At 43.0% G+C, this 18,121-nt stretch overlaps 1 protein-coding gene across 6 annotated transcripts in view; it reads left to right on the top strand.

Annotated features, from left to right (window-relative positions):
* sbno2b (strawberry notch homolog 2b) overlaps nucleotides 1-18,121 on the top strand; it is a 189,102-nt gene that overhangs the window by 157,012 nt on the left and 13,969 nt on the right. For all 6 annotated transcript variants that reach the window (XM_069928192.1, XM_069928191.1, XM_069928193.1 and 3 more), the window contains 7 exons: nucleotides 1,013-1,148; nucleotides 2,082-2,194; nucleotides 4,569-4,640; nucleotides 6,399-6,507; nucleotides 7,280-7,354; nucleotides 7,797-7,940; nucleotides 9,592-9,686. In XM_069928192.1, coding sequence (XP_069784293.1) covers nucleotides 1,013-1,148; nucleotides 2,082-2,194; nucleotides 4,569-4,640; nucleotides 6,399-6,507; nucleotides 7,280-7,354; nucleotides 7,797-7,940; nucleotides 9,592-9,686 — 744 coding nt within the window. The remainder of the gene's footprint in view (nucleotides 1-1,012; nucleotides 1,149-2,081; nucleotides 2,195-4,568; nucleotides 4,641-6,398; nucleotides 6,508-7,279; nucleotides 7,355-7,796; nucleotides 7,941-9,591; nucleotides 9,687-18,121) is intronic.

Raw genomic sequence — 18,121 nt, forward strand, 5'->3', positions numbered from 1 at the left:
ATATGTCCAAATACACTTTTTGTGTTTTTAGCGAAGAATTTTGAATGCAGAAGTGTGATATTTAGTGCAGGCTATGCTGGAGCTTGCATGCTATAACTTTTGCAGGTGCAAGTCCTCACTAGACTTTTATTTACTCATTAAACATCACCTAATTAATGCCAGAATTTCTAGATTCATATTTTGCTCTGTAAATTTCAATGAATAGACTTGTTCATGTACTTAACAGTATAGTACCGAAGTATAATATAGAAAGAAGAATTTCTTATCGGTTTGCACTCAGGGGATTAATGAAAAGGTAAATCACATTTTGTTTTTCTCATCCTTCTGAACACCATATATGACAGACTTTTATGTTCCAATTTCTTCATTTTATTTGCAAGACCATTCTTAACCATTGAACTGTCCAGTGAAATGTAACAAAAGGTGCAGAAGACAGCAAATGTTGGAATCTAGATCAAGGAGCCTAGAATGCATTGCAGGGGGTGGTAATGGAGTCTGGAACAACGGGCATTTAAGAGACTCTTAGGCAGCCACATGGATGAAAGAAAAATAAAGGGTTATGAGGTAGGGAGGGTTTAGTTTTAGTTTTATTTTTGCTAAGTACATATGGATCAGCACAATATCATGGGTTGGAAAGGGCTTGGACTGTGCTGTAATATTCTGTGTTCTAAAATGTAAATGCTGAAGGAACTCAGCAGATCAGACAGCATCTGTGGAGGTAGCGAGATTAATACGTGAGAATTCTGCAACAAGACTCTTGACCCAAAATGTCGACCATCCCTCTGCCTCCACAAACATTGCCTGACCAAAGTAACGTAGGAAATTGGGTTCCAGTAGGCACAGAGGACCAGCATGGTATATCCCCCTGCACCTCAACCTGCATTTAAAACCATGTCACACTGACATGGTGATACAGTTCTGGTAATGTTGCTGCTATGGAGAAGATGCTGAAAACATAATACTTGATGCAATATATCTGAAGAAATTAATTTTACTTTTTTTAATCTTTAAGTTGGTAGCCATAATCTCTGAAGCAGCCAGTTCAGGAATTTCACTGCAGGCTGACAAAAGAATAAAGAATCAACGAAGGAGGGTACATATGACCCTGGAATTGCCTTGGAGTGCAGACCGTGCTATTCAGCAGTTTGGTAAGTCTTACTAAAACCTGGCTATCTTTAGGAATAGAAGAGCAGTGCAATTGGATGTTTTTATTCATTTCTGTAGTTAAAAGCAATGGCATTTATTTTTGAAAGAGGTGTTGATTGACCTTGTAGACGACTGCTAAGTTGCTCTGTGGATCATAGAAAGTGGCCATTTAAGATGGTAAAGTGTCCAGAGTTAAAAGCTATCCAAGATAGAAGGTGATCGATGGGCTGGAGAGATATACCCCAGGCAGTTATAATCACTGTTTATTTTATTTGCTGGTCCTAATTAAATTAAAGAAAAATATATTCCTATTTGGTGGATCAAGGAGGATATTTATCTTTATTCTTGATGTCAAACAATATATAATTTCTGGTTGTTAAGAACAAAAATGTAGGATTAGGAGTAGGTTGGCCATTTAATATTTCCATCCTCTATTCCGTTGCCTGCTGATATTACCCACAGAAAGCTATAACCTTTTGGCATTAGTAAGTATATTGGAGCTATCTTTAGCAAATAGATGTAGAAAGCTTGTTTCCCCACAGTGAGAGAGACTAGGATAAGAGGGCACAACTTCAGGATTGAAGTTCGTCTGCTTAGACCAGAGATACGGAGGAATTTCTTTAGCCAGAGGATGGTAAATCTGGAATTTGTCGCCACTGGCAGCTGTGGAATTCAAGTCATTGGGTGAATGTATTTAAGACAGAGATTGATAGGTTCTTGATTAGCCCGGACATCAAAGGTTGTGAAGAGAAGGCAGGGCAGTAGGACTGAGTGGGAAAATGGATCCGCTCCTGATTAAATGATGGGGCAGGCTCGAAGGCCTAAATAGCCTATTTCTTCTCCTGTTTTATGGTCTAATGGCCTTTTCACCAATTTGTGGTTAGTGTTATCCTAAAATTTAAGTTTGATTCTTGCAAATCCTTCATCCTTTTCAGGTCGAACTCATAGGTCAAATCAGGTGTCAGCTCCAGAATATATATTCCTCATTTCTGAACTTGCAGGAGAAAGGAGATTTGCCTCCATTGTGGCAAAGCGTTTGGAGAGCCTGGTAATAAGTTTTTAGATGTTCTGCGCAATAATTACCGTTGCATAAAATTTTGCTTAATGTTATATGCTTTAAAGTTTAATTTCACCTGATTTGAAATTGAATCTAAACTCTAGCTGAAGCCTTTCTTTACATTTCTGCTGCTTAGTTAATAACTGTAGATAGATCTTGCCAGTCCTGTTTAAGAATACAGTATTCTTCTAAAAGGAAATTTGTGACAATCTTAAAAAAAAATGAGTGACCTGAGTCAACGAACGTGAAATAGAGATGCAGAAAACCATTCATTTTAATCAGAACGTACCACTAGTGTTTAATCTTCTCTCATCTTAATGTACTCCCAACTTTTTTTTGATGTAATGTATCAGTAATTCAGGCATACTACTGCCTTTTCTTTAGTTGATTATTCACATTTATTCTGAAACTTTGCTAAATCTCCAATCCCTTAAGATCACTAGAATATTTGAGACAAATCCTTATTCTTATTTCCTTCTAATCTCATCATTGTGTAATTTTTTTTAAAAACTGCTGGTACTGGAAATCCAGTTTCCTTTTGGGTCATTCTTCTCTCTGACTCCATCTCTCCCCACAGTGCTATCCCCTTTCTTCTCTCTGACTCCATCTCTCCCCACAGTGCTATCCCCTTTCTTCTCTCTGACTCCATCTCTCCCCACAGTGCTATCCCCTTTCTTCTCTCTGACTCCATCTCTCCCCACAGTTTTATCCCCTTTCTTCTCTCTGACTCCATCTCTCCCGACAGTTCTATCCCCTGATCTACATTCACTCGACCTCTGATGTTCCTCTCTCAGATCCTGAACAATAAGTCCTCAACAAAGGCACAGGCTTTATCCCATTCTTTCTGAACCAGGTATTTGGATGAGTACTTGAATCACCAGATCAAGGAAGGCTACAGTCTTGTAAACAACTAATTTAGCTCATAACCATTCATACAATGATATGTCTGATCCTGGCCTTGTCCATTGTCAGGGTGAGGTCAAATGTAAACTTGAAGAACAACACATCAAATTCTTCCTGACAGCTTTAAACCCAATGGCATGAACAATTTGGTTCCACTGTTTCCATGTCTTTTATTTTACCTACACCTCTTCGTATTTTACCCCTTTCTCTAACTTTTCTTTCCCCTCTCCCTGCCTCTCCACCTCTCACACCTTGTGCGATCACTTCTGGGCATCTCCCTCAGCTTCTTTCCCCTTCTGATACGTAAGATTTTGAAAGTCAGCCCGCACTGTAATAAAATAAACAGAACCAATTAAGCATACAACAGTTTCCTTTATTCAGTCTTGTTATTGCTAGTGGAAGTGAGGGGTACAAAGAAAGAGTTCGGTAACTCCTCTACCCTGATCCCCACTCAAAGCATGCAGAGTATTGATCTCATTTTAAACACCTTCAAGCAGAGGTCTGCATGAGACCCTACAAGTTTCACACAACTGGCGATTCCTGTTTTTACAACAATATGTTCCATTTGGTGTCTGCGGACAAGCCGGCGAAAACGGGATGACCTCGTTGTTAGTTACTATCTCACTACAGCACAGGGAAGGTCATGTTAGAAGGCATTCACATTCCTCACCTATGTTACAAGACAACTATAGTCTCACCCAATTCATTAACCCTTTGCTAAGCATATTCGTTAAACATTCTTTCACAAGATCATCCCCTGCCCTCTTTGCCTTATAAACTAGAAACATTGTATGACGATTTCTGTCTTTGGATGTTGTCTGACTTGCTGAGTTCCTCCAGCAGTTCTTTGTGTGCCCAAGATTGCAGTATCTGCAGCCTTTGTGTTTTTCTATCAGGCTACGCACCAATGCTGGTAAATGTGATTAATGTACCCTTTTTACACAGCCATTAAAAGATGGAATTAACCACTTCTTAACCACTTCACTTATCTGTGTAAATGCAATGAGGGATGGGTCATTTTCATCCTGTGTATTACCCACCAAGGGTCCTGACTAAAAAGCACACTGACCCAGCTTTTCTTGGTTCAGTGTGAACGACCTGGGCTGGCTTTAAAGATGGGCCATTCACATGCCAATTAACTGGGATTGCTGTGTGAAAGGGTTAATGGATGGTGAGCCAGAGGACCTATTTCTGGCATGCATGTTTCTCAGGCTGTGAGTAGCTTCATACTTCCAGGTCACACAATTAACCAACTCAGAGAGAAGTCTTCAGCTCATTATTTTCAAAAATCTAACATCATTTGATCCATGTTCAAGAGATGACAGAAAAAATGTCCAAACTACTGCAAAAAAAATGAACAATTTCTGCTAATTTGATCAAAAATTTAGAATGAAGTATTTTAGAGTTCAACAAGCAATATGAAGTTGTTTGTTTTAGAATTTCAAATGTGTTCCTTCTACAGGGTGCTTTGACTCATGGTGATCGGAGGGCAACAGAATCCAGAGACCTCAGTAAATATAATTTTGATAACAAGGTAATATCTTTATTTCTCTTTGTAATTTACTTAATACACAGATTTTAATTCCCTCCACTGATCAATTCCAGCTCTTCTCTCCCTCTTATGTATGTGTCTCTCTCCTCCCCGCCCCTTCTTCTCTCCTCCCTACCACTTCTCTCCTCCCCGCCCCTTCTTCTCTCCTCCCCGCCCCTTCGTCTCTCCTCCCCACCCCTTCGACTCTCCTCCCCACCCCTTCGGCTCTCCTCCCCGCCTCTTCGTCCCTCCCCGCCCCTTCGTCTCTCCTTCCCGCCCCTTCACCTCTCCTCCCCGCCCCTTCGTCTCTCCTCCCCGCCCCTTCGTCTCTCCTCCCCGCCCCTTTGTCTCTCCTCCCCGCCCCTTCGTCTCTCCTCCCCGCCTCTTCGTCTCTCCTCCCCGTCCCTTCGTCTCTCCTCCCCGTCCCTTCGTCTCTCCTCCCCGCCCCTTAGTCTCTCCTCCCCGCCCCTTCGTCTCTCCTCCCCGCCCCTTCGTCTCTCCTCCCCGCCCCTTCGTCTCTCCTCCCCGCCCCTTCGGCTCTCCTCCCTGCCCCAAAATGTTGCTCATGTACCTTGGTCTCCTATGGTCGCTGCAGGAGCTGCTGAGTTTTTCCGGCACTTTGTGTATTAACTACAATCACAGCATCTGTAGACTTTCTTGTTTCCCAATTAAATTTGGGAAAGGGTGCTCCAGAGTTGTTTTGATGAAGTGAGTTGAAAAAAATGAGATGTTCAAGTCATGCCTAGGTTATCCATTATAGCAGTGGTTTTCGAACCTTTTCTTTCACATGCCACCTTAAGTAATCTCTATGCCAAGTGCTCTGATTGGTAAATTACTTAAGGTGGTATGTGAGTGGGGGGAAAAAGGTTGAGAACCACTGCTCTGGACCCAATTGTTCCTCAAATATTTTGCCCATTTTCTTTGGAGTTATGAAACCGTTCACATAATGAGTCAATTAGGTACGATTAAAGCTGTGGTTTTCAAACTTTTTCTTTTTACTCACTTACAACCTTAATTAATCCCTTACTAATCACAGATCACCAATGACATAGAGATTACTTAAAGTGGTATGTGAGTGGAAAGAGAAAGTTTAAAAGCCACTACATTATCAGATCAGAAATGCTGGACATAACAACCAGGCAACAATTATGGATTTGAAGTCAGAATTCACATTTGCTGTTGACCTTTCATTAGGACTGGAAGATATTAAGACTTTCATTGCATCTGTGCATATTACTTACGTGGATGACAGAATTTCATATTCACATTGGATTAGAAGGAACATTATCAATCATAGCAGTGAAATAAAATGGAAATGGGATCTTGAGAAGTTGAATTCAACATCGAGTCTGGATTATCTTTGTATTGGGCCATTAATGCATGAAAAGCAAAATATATGCACATGTTGGAAATCTAAAATAAAACAAAATGCTGGGGATACTGGAAAGACCCGGTACTATGTGTGGAGAGTAAACAAAATTCTGATGAAGGATCTTCAACCTGAAGTGTGCACTCCGTTTTTCTTTACAGTTAATGGCTGATCTGCTAAGTTCGTGTCTCCAAAAATTTTTTTTCTTAATCACAGAGGCATTCAAGAGGAAGAAAGTTGAAAGATTTTTAAAATAACTCAACTAACTCTCAAAGTTAAATTGCATTTTTCATGTTAAATCCACGCTGAATGTCTGCTGTTAAAAGTGCTAACTAAGCTCCTAGTATTTGAAATTTATTTTTGAATATCTTTTTCTTTTTCTTTCCTTACAGTATGGAACCAGGGCATTGGATAAAGTCATTAAAACCATATTGGGTCAGATAGAAAATAAAGTCCAACCACCAAAGGATTATGTCGGAGGCCCTAATGCTTTTATCGAAGGTGACTAGTCTTATAAATCATAGTCTTATAAATGATTGTTCATGATTTGTTTGTAACATGAATAATTCATTAAAATTTTAAAATCAATTGTGTTTATTTGTGTTCAAAGATGTATTTTTGGAAATAATGTTAATACAGAATATCATTGTTGAATAATGTAACAAGTTAAATAATGTTAAGTAATCTGAGAAGACTAAGACATGCAAGGCTACTGGCCACCATAATGTCAACTTTCTACAGAAGCTCTATCTAAAGCAACCGAGCTAGCTGCCTCACAGTGTTGTACAGTTTGGATTGGACCACAAGTGTGGCAGAGAGGATCGCTAATGTCTTCACTCACCCCCCCCCCCCCCACTCCACCGCTATCAACATGATCTACCGGAATTGTTGTCTGAAGAGGCCACGCAAAATTGTTGAGGACCCCTTCCACCCAGCCCACAGCATCTTTAGTTACTCCCGTTGGGGAAGAGATATGAGAATATCACAACCAGAACCACCAGGTTGAGGAACAGCTTTTTCCCATGAGCAGTCAGTCTGCTGAATGACTAAATGAACACCAAGCCTCTGAAACTCTACTATTTATTAAATATTTTTTTATATGCATAATTTGTTCTGCACATGTATCACTTGTCTGTATATGTGTTATGTCTGTTGTATGTTTGCATGTTTTTCCATCGAAGACAGGAGAACACTGTTTTGTCGAGTTGTACCTGTGCATTCAGATGATAAATAAACTTGAACTTGAACTATCACATCATACTGTCTTTTTCAGACATGAGGAGGGGATTGCTGGCTGTTGGAGTATTCTGCAAAGAAAACCGACATGGATATGTAAATGTGGAAAAAGGTAATAGAAATGATTTTGAATGTCCAATTAAGTGTTGTACTTCCAGATCTTATTTACATTTAATTCCTATGTTTTTTGAAATCTGCCTGATTTGATGGAGTGGATGCAAATTGCTGAAATATATGATTTGAAATAAATATTGGAATAATTTCCAGTTACATTGTACTTCATCTGGAGATTAAATATTAAGCAGTAATTAACACCTTGTTTCCTCTTAACTACTTGCAACTTAGGCTGAGTTTCCTGTCTCAATGAGAAACATCTGTGCACTTATAATTAATTCCAGACACTCTCCATCCCCATATATTCCCACTGCTTCCTCCTTCTAATTAGATTATTTCCCCATTTTTTATTTAAAGAGTTTGCTCCATTCTCGTTTTATCAACGAGGTGATAAATAAGTAATAATAAGTGTGTTAAACGAGTTTTATTTTCGGTTTCAGACTGTAGCATCACAAAATTCCTGAATCGGATTCTTGGACTTGAGGTTCACAAGCAAAATGCACTTTTTCAATATTTTACCGACACGTTTGATTATCTTATTGAGAAGGACAAAAAAGAAGGAAAGTACGACATGGGAATTCTAGGTATGAAAAGACTGTTTATTAGAACAAAAGTTTTATCTGTGATTTTCCATCTTTTCTAACACTTTATATCCACATGTTGTGACAGTTTAGAAAAGTTCAGCAAATATCTTCTACATATGTTGCACCTGTGTAATTTAATACTGTTTGTTTAAATCTCATTTCTCTCATGAAAACAATGGCATGTATGAGAACCATTAGCATTTGAGATTCAATAAACTAGCAAAGCTTGATTGATCTGATCATAGTTTATATCACAACTAGAATATCTGTCAGTCAACAGTGAAATATATAGAAAATCATCCACAAACATAAAAAAAAGTTTCTTTATATATTCAGGTTTGCCTGATGGATTTCCAACGTGTGCATCATCGCAGAGCAGTGCAAATAACTGTTTAAATTGTACCATTGAATGCCCAAAATAGTGTTCTGCACGAACGGAACCTCTCTTTCATTGAAGCTAACGTAAATAAATTAATAAACTAGATGACATCAAGCATTTACTGGATCTTTCGACCAGGCTCAGCTAGTGTCTACTTGAGTCTCAACTTGCTGTCAACAGCAGCTTAAGTTGGGTTTACCATTTGCCCTGCCAATCATCTACATTAAAACTCACTCCCAGTGAAACATGACTACTCCTCTACCACCACAAGGAGAAATTCAATACCATTTTTGTCATCAGGTGACGAATAGAGGATCAAAGTTCAAGTCAGTCCAAAACTGGAATTCGAGCAGCCAGCTAATTGGTGGTGGATAACTTTCAGGTGTTGGGAGTTCCCATCTGAAATAAATTTTAGGCATCTTGGGTGAGCAAAACAGGCCTAAAGTTCTGATTGTAGGATATCAATTGAAATGATGTACCAGTTCAGATTAGTTGTACTGTGCCGTGACCACGCAGGGGTCTGTGGATAGGCTGCCAGAAGCCATTCAAGGATTGGGTGGCATAGTTACCATGACACTATTACAGCTCTGGCGACCCAGGTTTGAATCTGTAAGGAGCTTATATCTTCTCCCTGTATCTGCGTTGGATTTTCCCAGGTGCTCCAGTTTCCTTCCACCCTTCAAAAACATATGGCTATCAGTTAAATTGTGTAATGTGGGTTCAAATGCCTGGAATCTGCTTCTACTGTCAAATTTGTACAGTGCAAGCATGAACTATGCTCCCATGAGAGTTGATTTTCTTTAAAAAGCTTTTTATCTTCTGTGAATAGCTTTTATTGTCAGCACAGGAAGTCTGGAAAACAAAAGTTGGAAAACTGGAGCAACACACCAAGTACTGGAGGAACCAAATATATTTAAATAACCAATCTGGCTGCTGATAGTTTAGATTCATCCCATTGCTCTCCGGCACTCTCACAGGGCCGACCTGATAAAGATGACGAGATGCATTGACCAGTGAGCTCTGCTGTAGCATCCATTTGCCATGTGACTCAGCTGTTTAATTTATATCAGGTTCAGGTGACTCAACTCACCAGAGGCGAGTGCAGCAGTCAATCTTGTTCTCCTCTTCGTCACTCAGCTGCAGAGAGACATTTACAGAAGATATTTGGAGATTTAGGTCCATTGATCTAATATTGGCCTTGATTTGCTTGTTAGACAGTGCCTTGAAGATGCATAGTTTCATTAATTGAGTATTTTTTAATAATTTCATCAGACCTAGCTCCAGGAGTGGAAGAGATATATGAAGAACGGCAAGAAGTTTTCCTTACACCAGGGCATCCGCAGGATGGGCAAGTGGTTCTCTATAAGGTCAATAATTTTCTATTGCTCTTTTAACTGTTAAATTCTACCTATCTGTCATCTAGTTAACCAATTGTATGCTTGAAAGACTTCCATAAATTAATTATTTTTTTCACCATTGTTAGGTCTGCTTTGTTCATGAATGAGTGAGACAAACACCAGACTGAGTCGAAATCAGGGTTCTTTGTTCTTTATTACCGGATTGTAACACTTGCAACTAACCATGTTAGTTGGAGAATGCATTCTGCCGTTATCAGCAAAATGGTGATTTTTTATACCCTTGGATACGTGCTTAGAACATCATCATATCATTACTTGTCCAATGACTAAAACTGTTGCTATCCTTTCCCTGCTAGCTTCCTGCCTCTCAATCCATCAATGTCTCTCTTATCTTGTAAGTACAAGGATGCATTCACATCTTGTTACAGCCCTGTACAGGGTAACTCCTTACACATTCCCATCTCATGATGTTTTACCTTACACCATACAAGAAAGAAATGGGGAGAACTGGTGATCCTAGAAATCTGAAATAAACTTAACTGATAGAAATACTCAGCAGACCAGGCTGTGCCAACAGGGGGCAAAGCAGAGTTAAGTTTCAAGTGAGCTTCCAACGAAACGTCATTGGTTTGAAATGTCAACTCTGTCTCAGGCCTGATCTGTTGAATATTTTCAACATTTTCTGTTTCATTATCTTCTTCTTTCTTTGGCTTGGCTTCGCGGACGAAGATTTATGGAGGGGGTAAAAAGTCCACGTCAGCTGCAGGCTCGTTTGTGGCTGACAAGTCCGATGCGGGACAGGCAGACACGGTTGCAGCGGTTGCAGGGGAAAATTGGTTGGTTGGGGTAGGGTGTTGGGTTTTTCCTCCTTTGTCCTTTGTCTTTTGTCAGTGAGGTGGACTCTGCGGTCTTCTTCAAAGGAGGTTGCTGCCCGCCGAACTGTGAGGCGCCAAGATGCACGGTTTGAGGCGATATCAGCCCACTGGCGGTGGTCAATGTGGCAGGCACCAAGAGATTTCTTTAGGCAGTCCTTGTACCTTTTCTTTGGTGCACCTCTGTCACGGTGGCCAGTGGAGAGCTCGCCATATAACACGATCTTGGGAAGGCGATGGTCCTCCATTCTGGAGACGTGACCCATCCAGCGCAGCTGGATCTTCAGCAGCGTGGACTCGATGCTGTCGACCTCTGCCATCTCGAGTACTTCGACGTTAGGGGTGTAAGCGCTCCAATGGATGTTGAGGATGGAGCGGAGACAACGCTGGTGGAAGCGTTCTAGGAGCCGTAGGTGGTGCCGGTAGAGGACCCATGATTCGGAGCCGAACAGGAGTGTGGGTATGACAACGGCTCTGTATACGCTTATCTTTGTGAGGTTTTTCAGTTGGTTGTTTTTCCAGACTCTTTTGTGTAGTCTTCCAAAGGCGCTATTTGCCTTGGCGAGTCTGTTGTCTATCTCATTGTCGATCCTTGCATCTGATGAAATGGTGCAGCCGAGATAGGTAAACTGGTTGACCGTTTTGAGTTTTGTGTGCCCGATGGAGATGTGGGGGGGCTGGTAGTCATGGTGGGGAGCTGGCTGATGGAGGACCTCAGTTTTCTTCAGGCTGACTTCCAGGCCAAACATTTTGGCAGTTTCCGCAAAGCAGGACGTCAAGCGCTGAAGAGCTGGCTCTGAATGGGCAACTAAAGCGGCATCATCTGCAAAGAGTAGTTCACGGACAAGTTTCTCTTGTGTCTTGGTGTGAGCTTGCATATATATAACAAAGAAAATTTACCATCTTTCTTAGAATGAAGAAAACATTTTTCCCAACTGACTTTTTCGATCATCATTACTAACTGCCAACCACTTTAATTCCCTTTACTGTTCCTGAACAGTTTTGTCTGTTCTGGGCTTCATCCATTGGCAGGGTGAGGCTAGAGCATAAACTTGAGGAACAGAACATTATATTCCTCCTGGTCACCCTTAAACCCAACAACATGAACATCGATTTTTCCAATTTTAAGTAACTCCCCACTTCTGACTGGTTTGACTATTTCCATCTTATCTTTAACTACTCCTGTTATGTCACAGATCAGCAGAAATAGAAATACACCAAGATAGTGTTATTTTCAAAACTACGTTTTTAAATTATATAACATCTTACTTAAATCTACCCCATCTATGCGCGAATATACTGTGCATGTGTGTTATGAATGTGCTATGATTTATCTTTAGTCTAATGTCAAAACTATATTTCATCTACGTATATATTTTAGTAAAAGTTAGTTTTGGGTGGACAGGGCTAATGTACATTGTACAGATACAGGGTTCTTGCAGCTGTTAGCTGGCTTTAGCACAGAGAAACACATTATATTTTAAACACACCTGGTTCTTTAAGATGGAAGGCAGAAGCCAGTTTGTAGAGATGAAATTAATGTTGCACTGCAAGAAAAGATTAAAGATTTTTAATGATGGTTCTTGAGATAAGTGGGACAATGATTATTTGCTCAGTATATAAGAATCCATTTGGTTAGTAAGTTCCAGACAGCCTTGTGGTGATATGTATATATGACTGTGAATGGGTAGCTGGCCCATGCACTGATGACTTGCTCCCTAGTAACTCCTCCCCTTGTGACCTGGTCATAAAGGTCAACCTTCCTCCCCCTGTCCTTCATTTGAGCACAGGGAATCGGGCCAGCTACAATATAAAGTGTATTGAAGCCTATCGCTTCTCACCCACTGTCTTTGGAGTTATTGATGGAGTGTATCACTTTAATTTCCACATGGAATGGACAAACTTCTGCAACCTGACAGGCTAGACATCGATCCACAGACGCCTGGAGCAGTGGATGGAGTGCTTCTCGAACTTTCTGGAAGTTTCAGTGGGCCTTGTGGACTCAGAGGAGAAGAGGCTCAAGGTCCTATGAGTGAGAGTCAGCCACCGAGTGTATCAGGTGATCAGAAGCTACTCAAACTACCCAGATGAATGCCACAGCCTGTACCGACCTCGGGTGAACGAAGTTTACTCACGATACACCCTGGCCTTGAGGAAACTGCTGCCCAGTGAGTCCATGGACAAGTACTTTCGAGCCATGCATGACCTGGAGTGAGACTTCAGGGGAAATAACTTGACCCCGGACTAGGCAGACCAGCATGTGGAGGAGTTGATTCGGGATTCCTGTGTATCTGGGGTGAGGTCTGACTACATCTGTCAGCAACTGCTTGAGGAGGACAGCCTGCCTCTGAAGAGGACCTTCCAGCTTGCTAAGACACTCAATGTAGCCCAATGCAATGCTGTGTTGATTGCTGCCGGTAAAAGCGGGTCCTCCATGTGAAGGCCACACGCACCTCCCCGTTTTGGATTCAGTGCCTCAGACTGCCTCCGTGCTAGGAGGCCCCAACTCTGCTGCTGCCACGATCGAGCACCGAAAGTGCTACTTCTGCGGCCAGCTGAAGCTCCCCCAATGGCGAAGGAAGCAACCTGCTTGGGATGCAGGAAGAGAGGACATTATCACTGAGTTTGTAAATCCAAACCCTCACGATCGAGCAGTGCCATGTGCTCCCCCTGGGGCAGGCCATTGACCTGCCAGTTCTGAATGGATAGCCCGCTTGTGCGATCTGGAAGTTGCCATCTTACCGGACGCTACTTCCGCTTTCCTGGACAACTTCACTTCCGCCTTCTTCCTCCATCTTCATCTGGGAAGGCCGCGTGATCAACATGGGGGCCACCCACCATCTCTCCATTTTCCCCCCCCCTCCGGTTCTCCCCCCCTCCGGTTCCCCCCCCTTCCAGTTCCCCCCTTTCCTGTTCCCCTCCTTCCAGTTCCCCCCATCCGATTTCCCCCTTCCGGTTCCCCCCCTCTGTTTCTCTCCTCCGTTTCCCCTCCTCCGTTTCCACTGTCCTCTTTCCAATCCTATTGTTAACCCACCTCTGTTTCCCCCCACCTCTGTTCCCCCCCCACTGTTCCCCCCCGCTGTCTCTCCCCCCGCGGTCTCTCCTCCCCGCTGTCTCTCCCCCGCTGTCTCTCCCCCCCGCTGTCTCTCACCCCGCTGTCTCTCCCCTCCACTGTCTCTCCCCCCGCGTCTCACCCCCGCTGTCTCTCCCCCCGCTGTCTCTCCCTCCGCTGTCTCTCCCCCCCGCTGTCTCTCCCCCCCGCTGTCTCTCCCCCCCGCTGTCTCCCCCCCCGCTGTCTCTCCCCCCCGCTGTCTCTCCCCCCCCGCTGTCTCTCCCCCCCGCTGTCTCTCCCCCCCGCTGTCTCTCCCCCCCGCTGTCTCCCCCCCCCCGCTGTCTCTCCCCCCCGCTGTCTCTCCCCCCCGCTGTCTCTTCCCCCCCGCTGTCTCTCCCCCCCGCTGTCTCCCCCCCGCTGTCTCCCCCCCCACTGTCTCCCCCCCCGCTGTCTTCCCCCCCGCTGTCTCCCTCCCCCCCCCCGCTGTCTCTCCCCCCCTTTATTTCTACCCCTCTGTTTCTCAACAACGATCCAATTTTTTTCCTGCACCCTTCATAGCCCTGAGATATGGCACTCTGTCAAGAAGGAGAACCAGGCAATCATTTGAGGCAGTTCGCCATTGGTGTCATTACCAGGCTGGGAAAAGATTTACCCTGCTAATCGACCAACGAGCTGTGGCCTTTATGTTCAACACTAAATGCCCTATCTTTTCGTCTGCCTCCAGTCCCTCCACGCTGACCTCTGCCACCCTGGAGTTATGAGACTGTTCCACTTCATTAAAGCCTGGAACCTCCTGTAATCCATCAAGGATGTCAGTTCTCTGACCAGACACTGTCGGGCCTGTGCGGAATGTGACCCGACAAGTCACACCTCATCAAAGCCACATGCCTCTTTTGAATTCAAGGGGCCCCTGTCCTCGGCCAACAGGAATGTCTTATTTTCTCAATGTCATCAACGAGTAATCCAGGTTCCCTTTTGCCATCCCGTATCCCGACATGACCTCATCCACTGCCATCAAGGCACTCCGCAGCATATTCTCCATCTTTGGGTACCAGAACTATATCTATAGTGATCGGGGATCCTCTTTCATGAGTGACGAGCTGCGGCAGTACCTATTGGCTAGAGGTATAGCCACAAGCTACAACCCCAGAGGGAACGGCCAGGTAGAAAGAGAAAACGCTACCGTTTGGAAGGCGGTCCTCCTGGCCCTTAAGTCAAAAGGCTTGGCTGTGTCCCTTCACAGGAAGTCCTCATGGAAGTGCTCCGTGCCATCCGATCCCTCCTAAGCACCACTACAAACATGACCCCACATGAACGTATGTTTTCCTTCCCCAGGAAGTTGGCAACCGGAACCACACTTCCTCCCTGTCTTGCATCCCCATGCATGCGACGGGTTATAAATCCCACCAACCCAACCCTCAGTATGCCTATGTTTCCCCTGCACTGTTTCCCCCCCCCACACTGTTTCAATGGCCATGAGGACACAGTCCCTATCCAGGACATGGCATGTGCTGGAGACCCCCTACCCCATTCAACCCAGATCCTACCTACATCCCCTTCGCCATCCCTCAGGACCCGGTGCAGGTGCCCCATGCTACATGCCCCAGATCGCCTTCCAGCTACTTTGACCACCATGACTGCCCTCACGTATAACCAAAGGCCCACCTCCTTCAGAGACTGCCCTCCCTCTCCAGCATCAGGACACACGACTGGCAATGGAACCGACAGTACACCATCAGCAGAATTGTGCAGATCACAGGCAGAGGAGACTACCTGACTGCTAAACCTCTCGAATTTTAACATGGCGGGGTTTTATTTTAAACAAGGGGGTGAATGTGGTGATATGTATGTATAGGTAGCTGGCCCATGCACTGATGACTTGCTCCCTAGTAACTCCAAGGTCAACCTTCCTCCCCCGTCCTTCATTCGAGCACAGGGAATTGGGCCAGCTACAATCTAAAGTGTATTAAAGGATTATGGTTTCTCACTCACTGACTTTGGAGTTATTGATAGAGTGTATCAAGCCTGAAACCAGGAGAAAGCCTTCAAACAAAGTTACCGTAATTACTTGAATTCTGTAAGTAAGTGGACAGAGATGTTTTAGCACATCAGTGTGAAAAGACCTTATGAACTTCAAAGACAGAAATGGTGTCACATACTATGTGACATGAGATATTTGCAAGATATATACTATTGAAAACCGAGGCAAAGATGTCAGTTTTAAGGAAACTCACCATTCTGACCAGTAGCAATATTTCCTGCAGAAGGGGAAAAACTGCCAATGTATTATTCCTAACAAAAGGGGGACACGAATAAGTAGATTTCAAAAGAGAAGCCTACTTCTGACTGTCTCTTTAAGATAAAGAGGGCAGATTCATTGTCTGGAAAACAGATTCCAAAGTTTTCATTCAAAAGAAGATTATTTGATCCTGGGAAGACAGGACTTGTATTATCCTTTTCACAGGAGAGACATTTGTGGCCCAGAAGATGGTAATTTCTCTTTGAAGAATATCTCTCAAGGACAACTTATCAAAAGAATTGTGAGTTTAAAGAGGCCTGGGGGGGGGCGTGGCAAGATGGCGTAGAGTCTAGACATGTAATCTCGACCTCTCTGGCCAGTCTTTTAAGAACCCGTTTTTAACTCTTTGTTTTCAGGTTTAAATTTTTTAAAGCTTAGTTTAAAGTATCAAGGAATTGTTATGGCTATTAATTGTAAAAAGATTAAACTTCAAGTACAGAAGAAACTACATTTTCGGAGTGTTGAAGATTTAGAGCATAAATAGTCTGCTACAATTTCAGATTTGCTTTCTTTCAAGCCTAAACCAGAGATTGCCTGTGGGAGCTGATTAAAAAAAAAAGACTACTACTCACCAGGAGAAGGACATCGCTGGAGTTACCCGTTCTCAGGAGGAAGCTGCATGTGCCCCCGATGTGGATCCTCATTCTGGCAGCCTGTCGACTTTAATGGAGGGGGCACGCAAGAAGACGACTCCATTGCTTGAAATACCCCAGGATATACTCCAATCTGAATGTTTTGGTCTTTTTTTGTGAGTTTTTGAAGCAACAACGGGTTGCGGGGGGAAGAACAGCATCGGCTCCCTGAGGAAGTCGGGGTGCCGTTGCTGGGAGTCCAGACCCGCAGTAAAACTGTTAAACTGCCTGTTGTTGAGATGCAGCAGGAGGTGCAGTTACCTGGTTCTGCCACTACGCAAGAGACAGCAGGGCTGAGCTTTTCTGAATTACAATGTAAACAGCTAAGCCTTATCATTCAGCCTATGCTGAATGAAATGTCTCAGAGGTTCAGTTTGGAACTGGATACAGTTAAAATACGTGTGGAAGCATCTTGTGAGGATTTTAAACAATTGCAGGCTGCTTTTTTGAAATGTCAACAGCAAGTGGCTTCTAATATAGAAAAGGTGTTGGAGGTGGAAAAATCCGTTAAAGAATTGCGAGAACGAGAGAGGGAGTTAGAGAGGAAAGTGGATTATTTGGAGAATCAAAGTAGAAGGAATAATGTGAAAATTGTTGGTTTGCCAGAAGGTATGGAAGAACAAGATCCTCTTCGTTTTTTTTAACCGAATGGATTCCACAAATACTGCGGCAGGAATTTTTCTCTGGAGGTCTGGTATTGGAAAGAGCTCATAGAGCCTTAAGAAGAAGACCTTTGCCTGGTCAACCACTGAGACCCATGATAATTCGATGTTTGAATTATTTGGACAGAGAAACGATACTTCGTTTAGCAGTGCAAAATGCGAGACAACGACAAGCTCTGTTAATGATTCAGAATAGTAGAGTTTTCTTCTCTCCTGATTTGAGTCAAGAGGTTATTCAGCGTCGGAGTCGATTTAATCCAGTTAAAGAAGTTTTGTGGCGTAAAGGTTATAAGTCTACTTTTCGCTATCCGGCAGTGTTGAAGGTGTTTTGTGGAGACTTTCAATCTCGGTTTTTTGAGAATGAGCGTGAAGCAATGAGTTTTGCTGATTCGTTGCCAGATGTAAGAGGACAAAGACCTAGCTCATCATTGTCTCCAAAAGAAAAATCTGGTTGTTCTGGAAATGGAAGAAACGGCAGAAATGGGAATGGAAAGAGTCCTTTTCGTTGAAATAGGGTTGCCGAGTCTGGAATTTCTTGGATGAATAGAAGAACTTTCTTATTTTTATTTTTATGTCATTATGATATCTTGTTGTTATTCTTTGTTTGGCTGGGGAGGGAGAAATTTGCTCTATGTTCTACTAGTCATCAGCCACTTTTGTTTAGGGATTACTACCTTTTGGTATTTTTTTGGAGGGGGGGGTTTAATAATTTAAATAAAAACTATTATTTTGAATTTACCATTGTCTGGTGAATTTTCATTGCTGTTGCTTTGTTAGTGCTAAAAAAAAAGTCCCTAACAAAATTAAAAGGGTTGTTAGTTTGTAACAGTATGTGTGTAGAATATCTAAACTATTGCAGCTTGGGCACAATTCTGGAAAGTCAATTCAGAAGTTATTATGAAGGAGGCGAGAGACTGAGTGATCAGA

The sequence above is a fragment of the Narcine bancroftii genome, chromosome 3, assembly GCF_036971445.1.
Source record: "Narcine bancroftii isolate sNarBan1 chromosome 3, sNarBan1.hap1, whole genome shotgun sequence".
In the NCBI taxonomy this organism is placed as follows: domain Eukaryota; kingdom Metazoa; phylum Chordata; class Chondrichthyes; order Torpediniformes; family Narcinidae; genus Narcine; species Narcine bancroftii.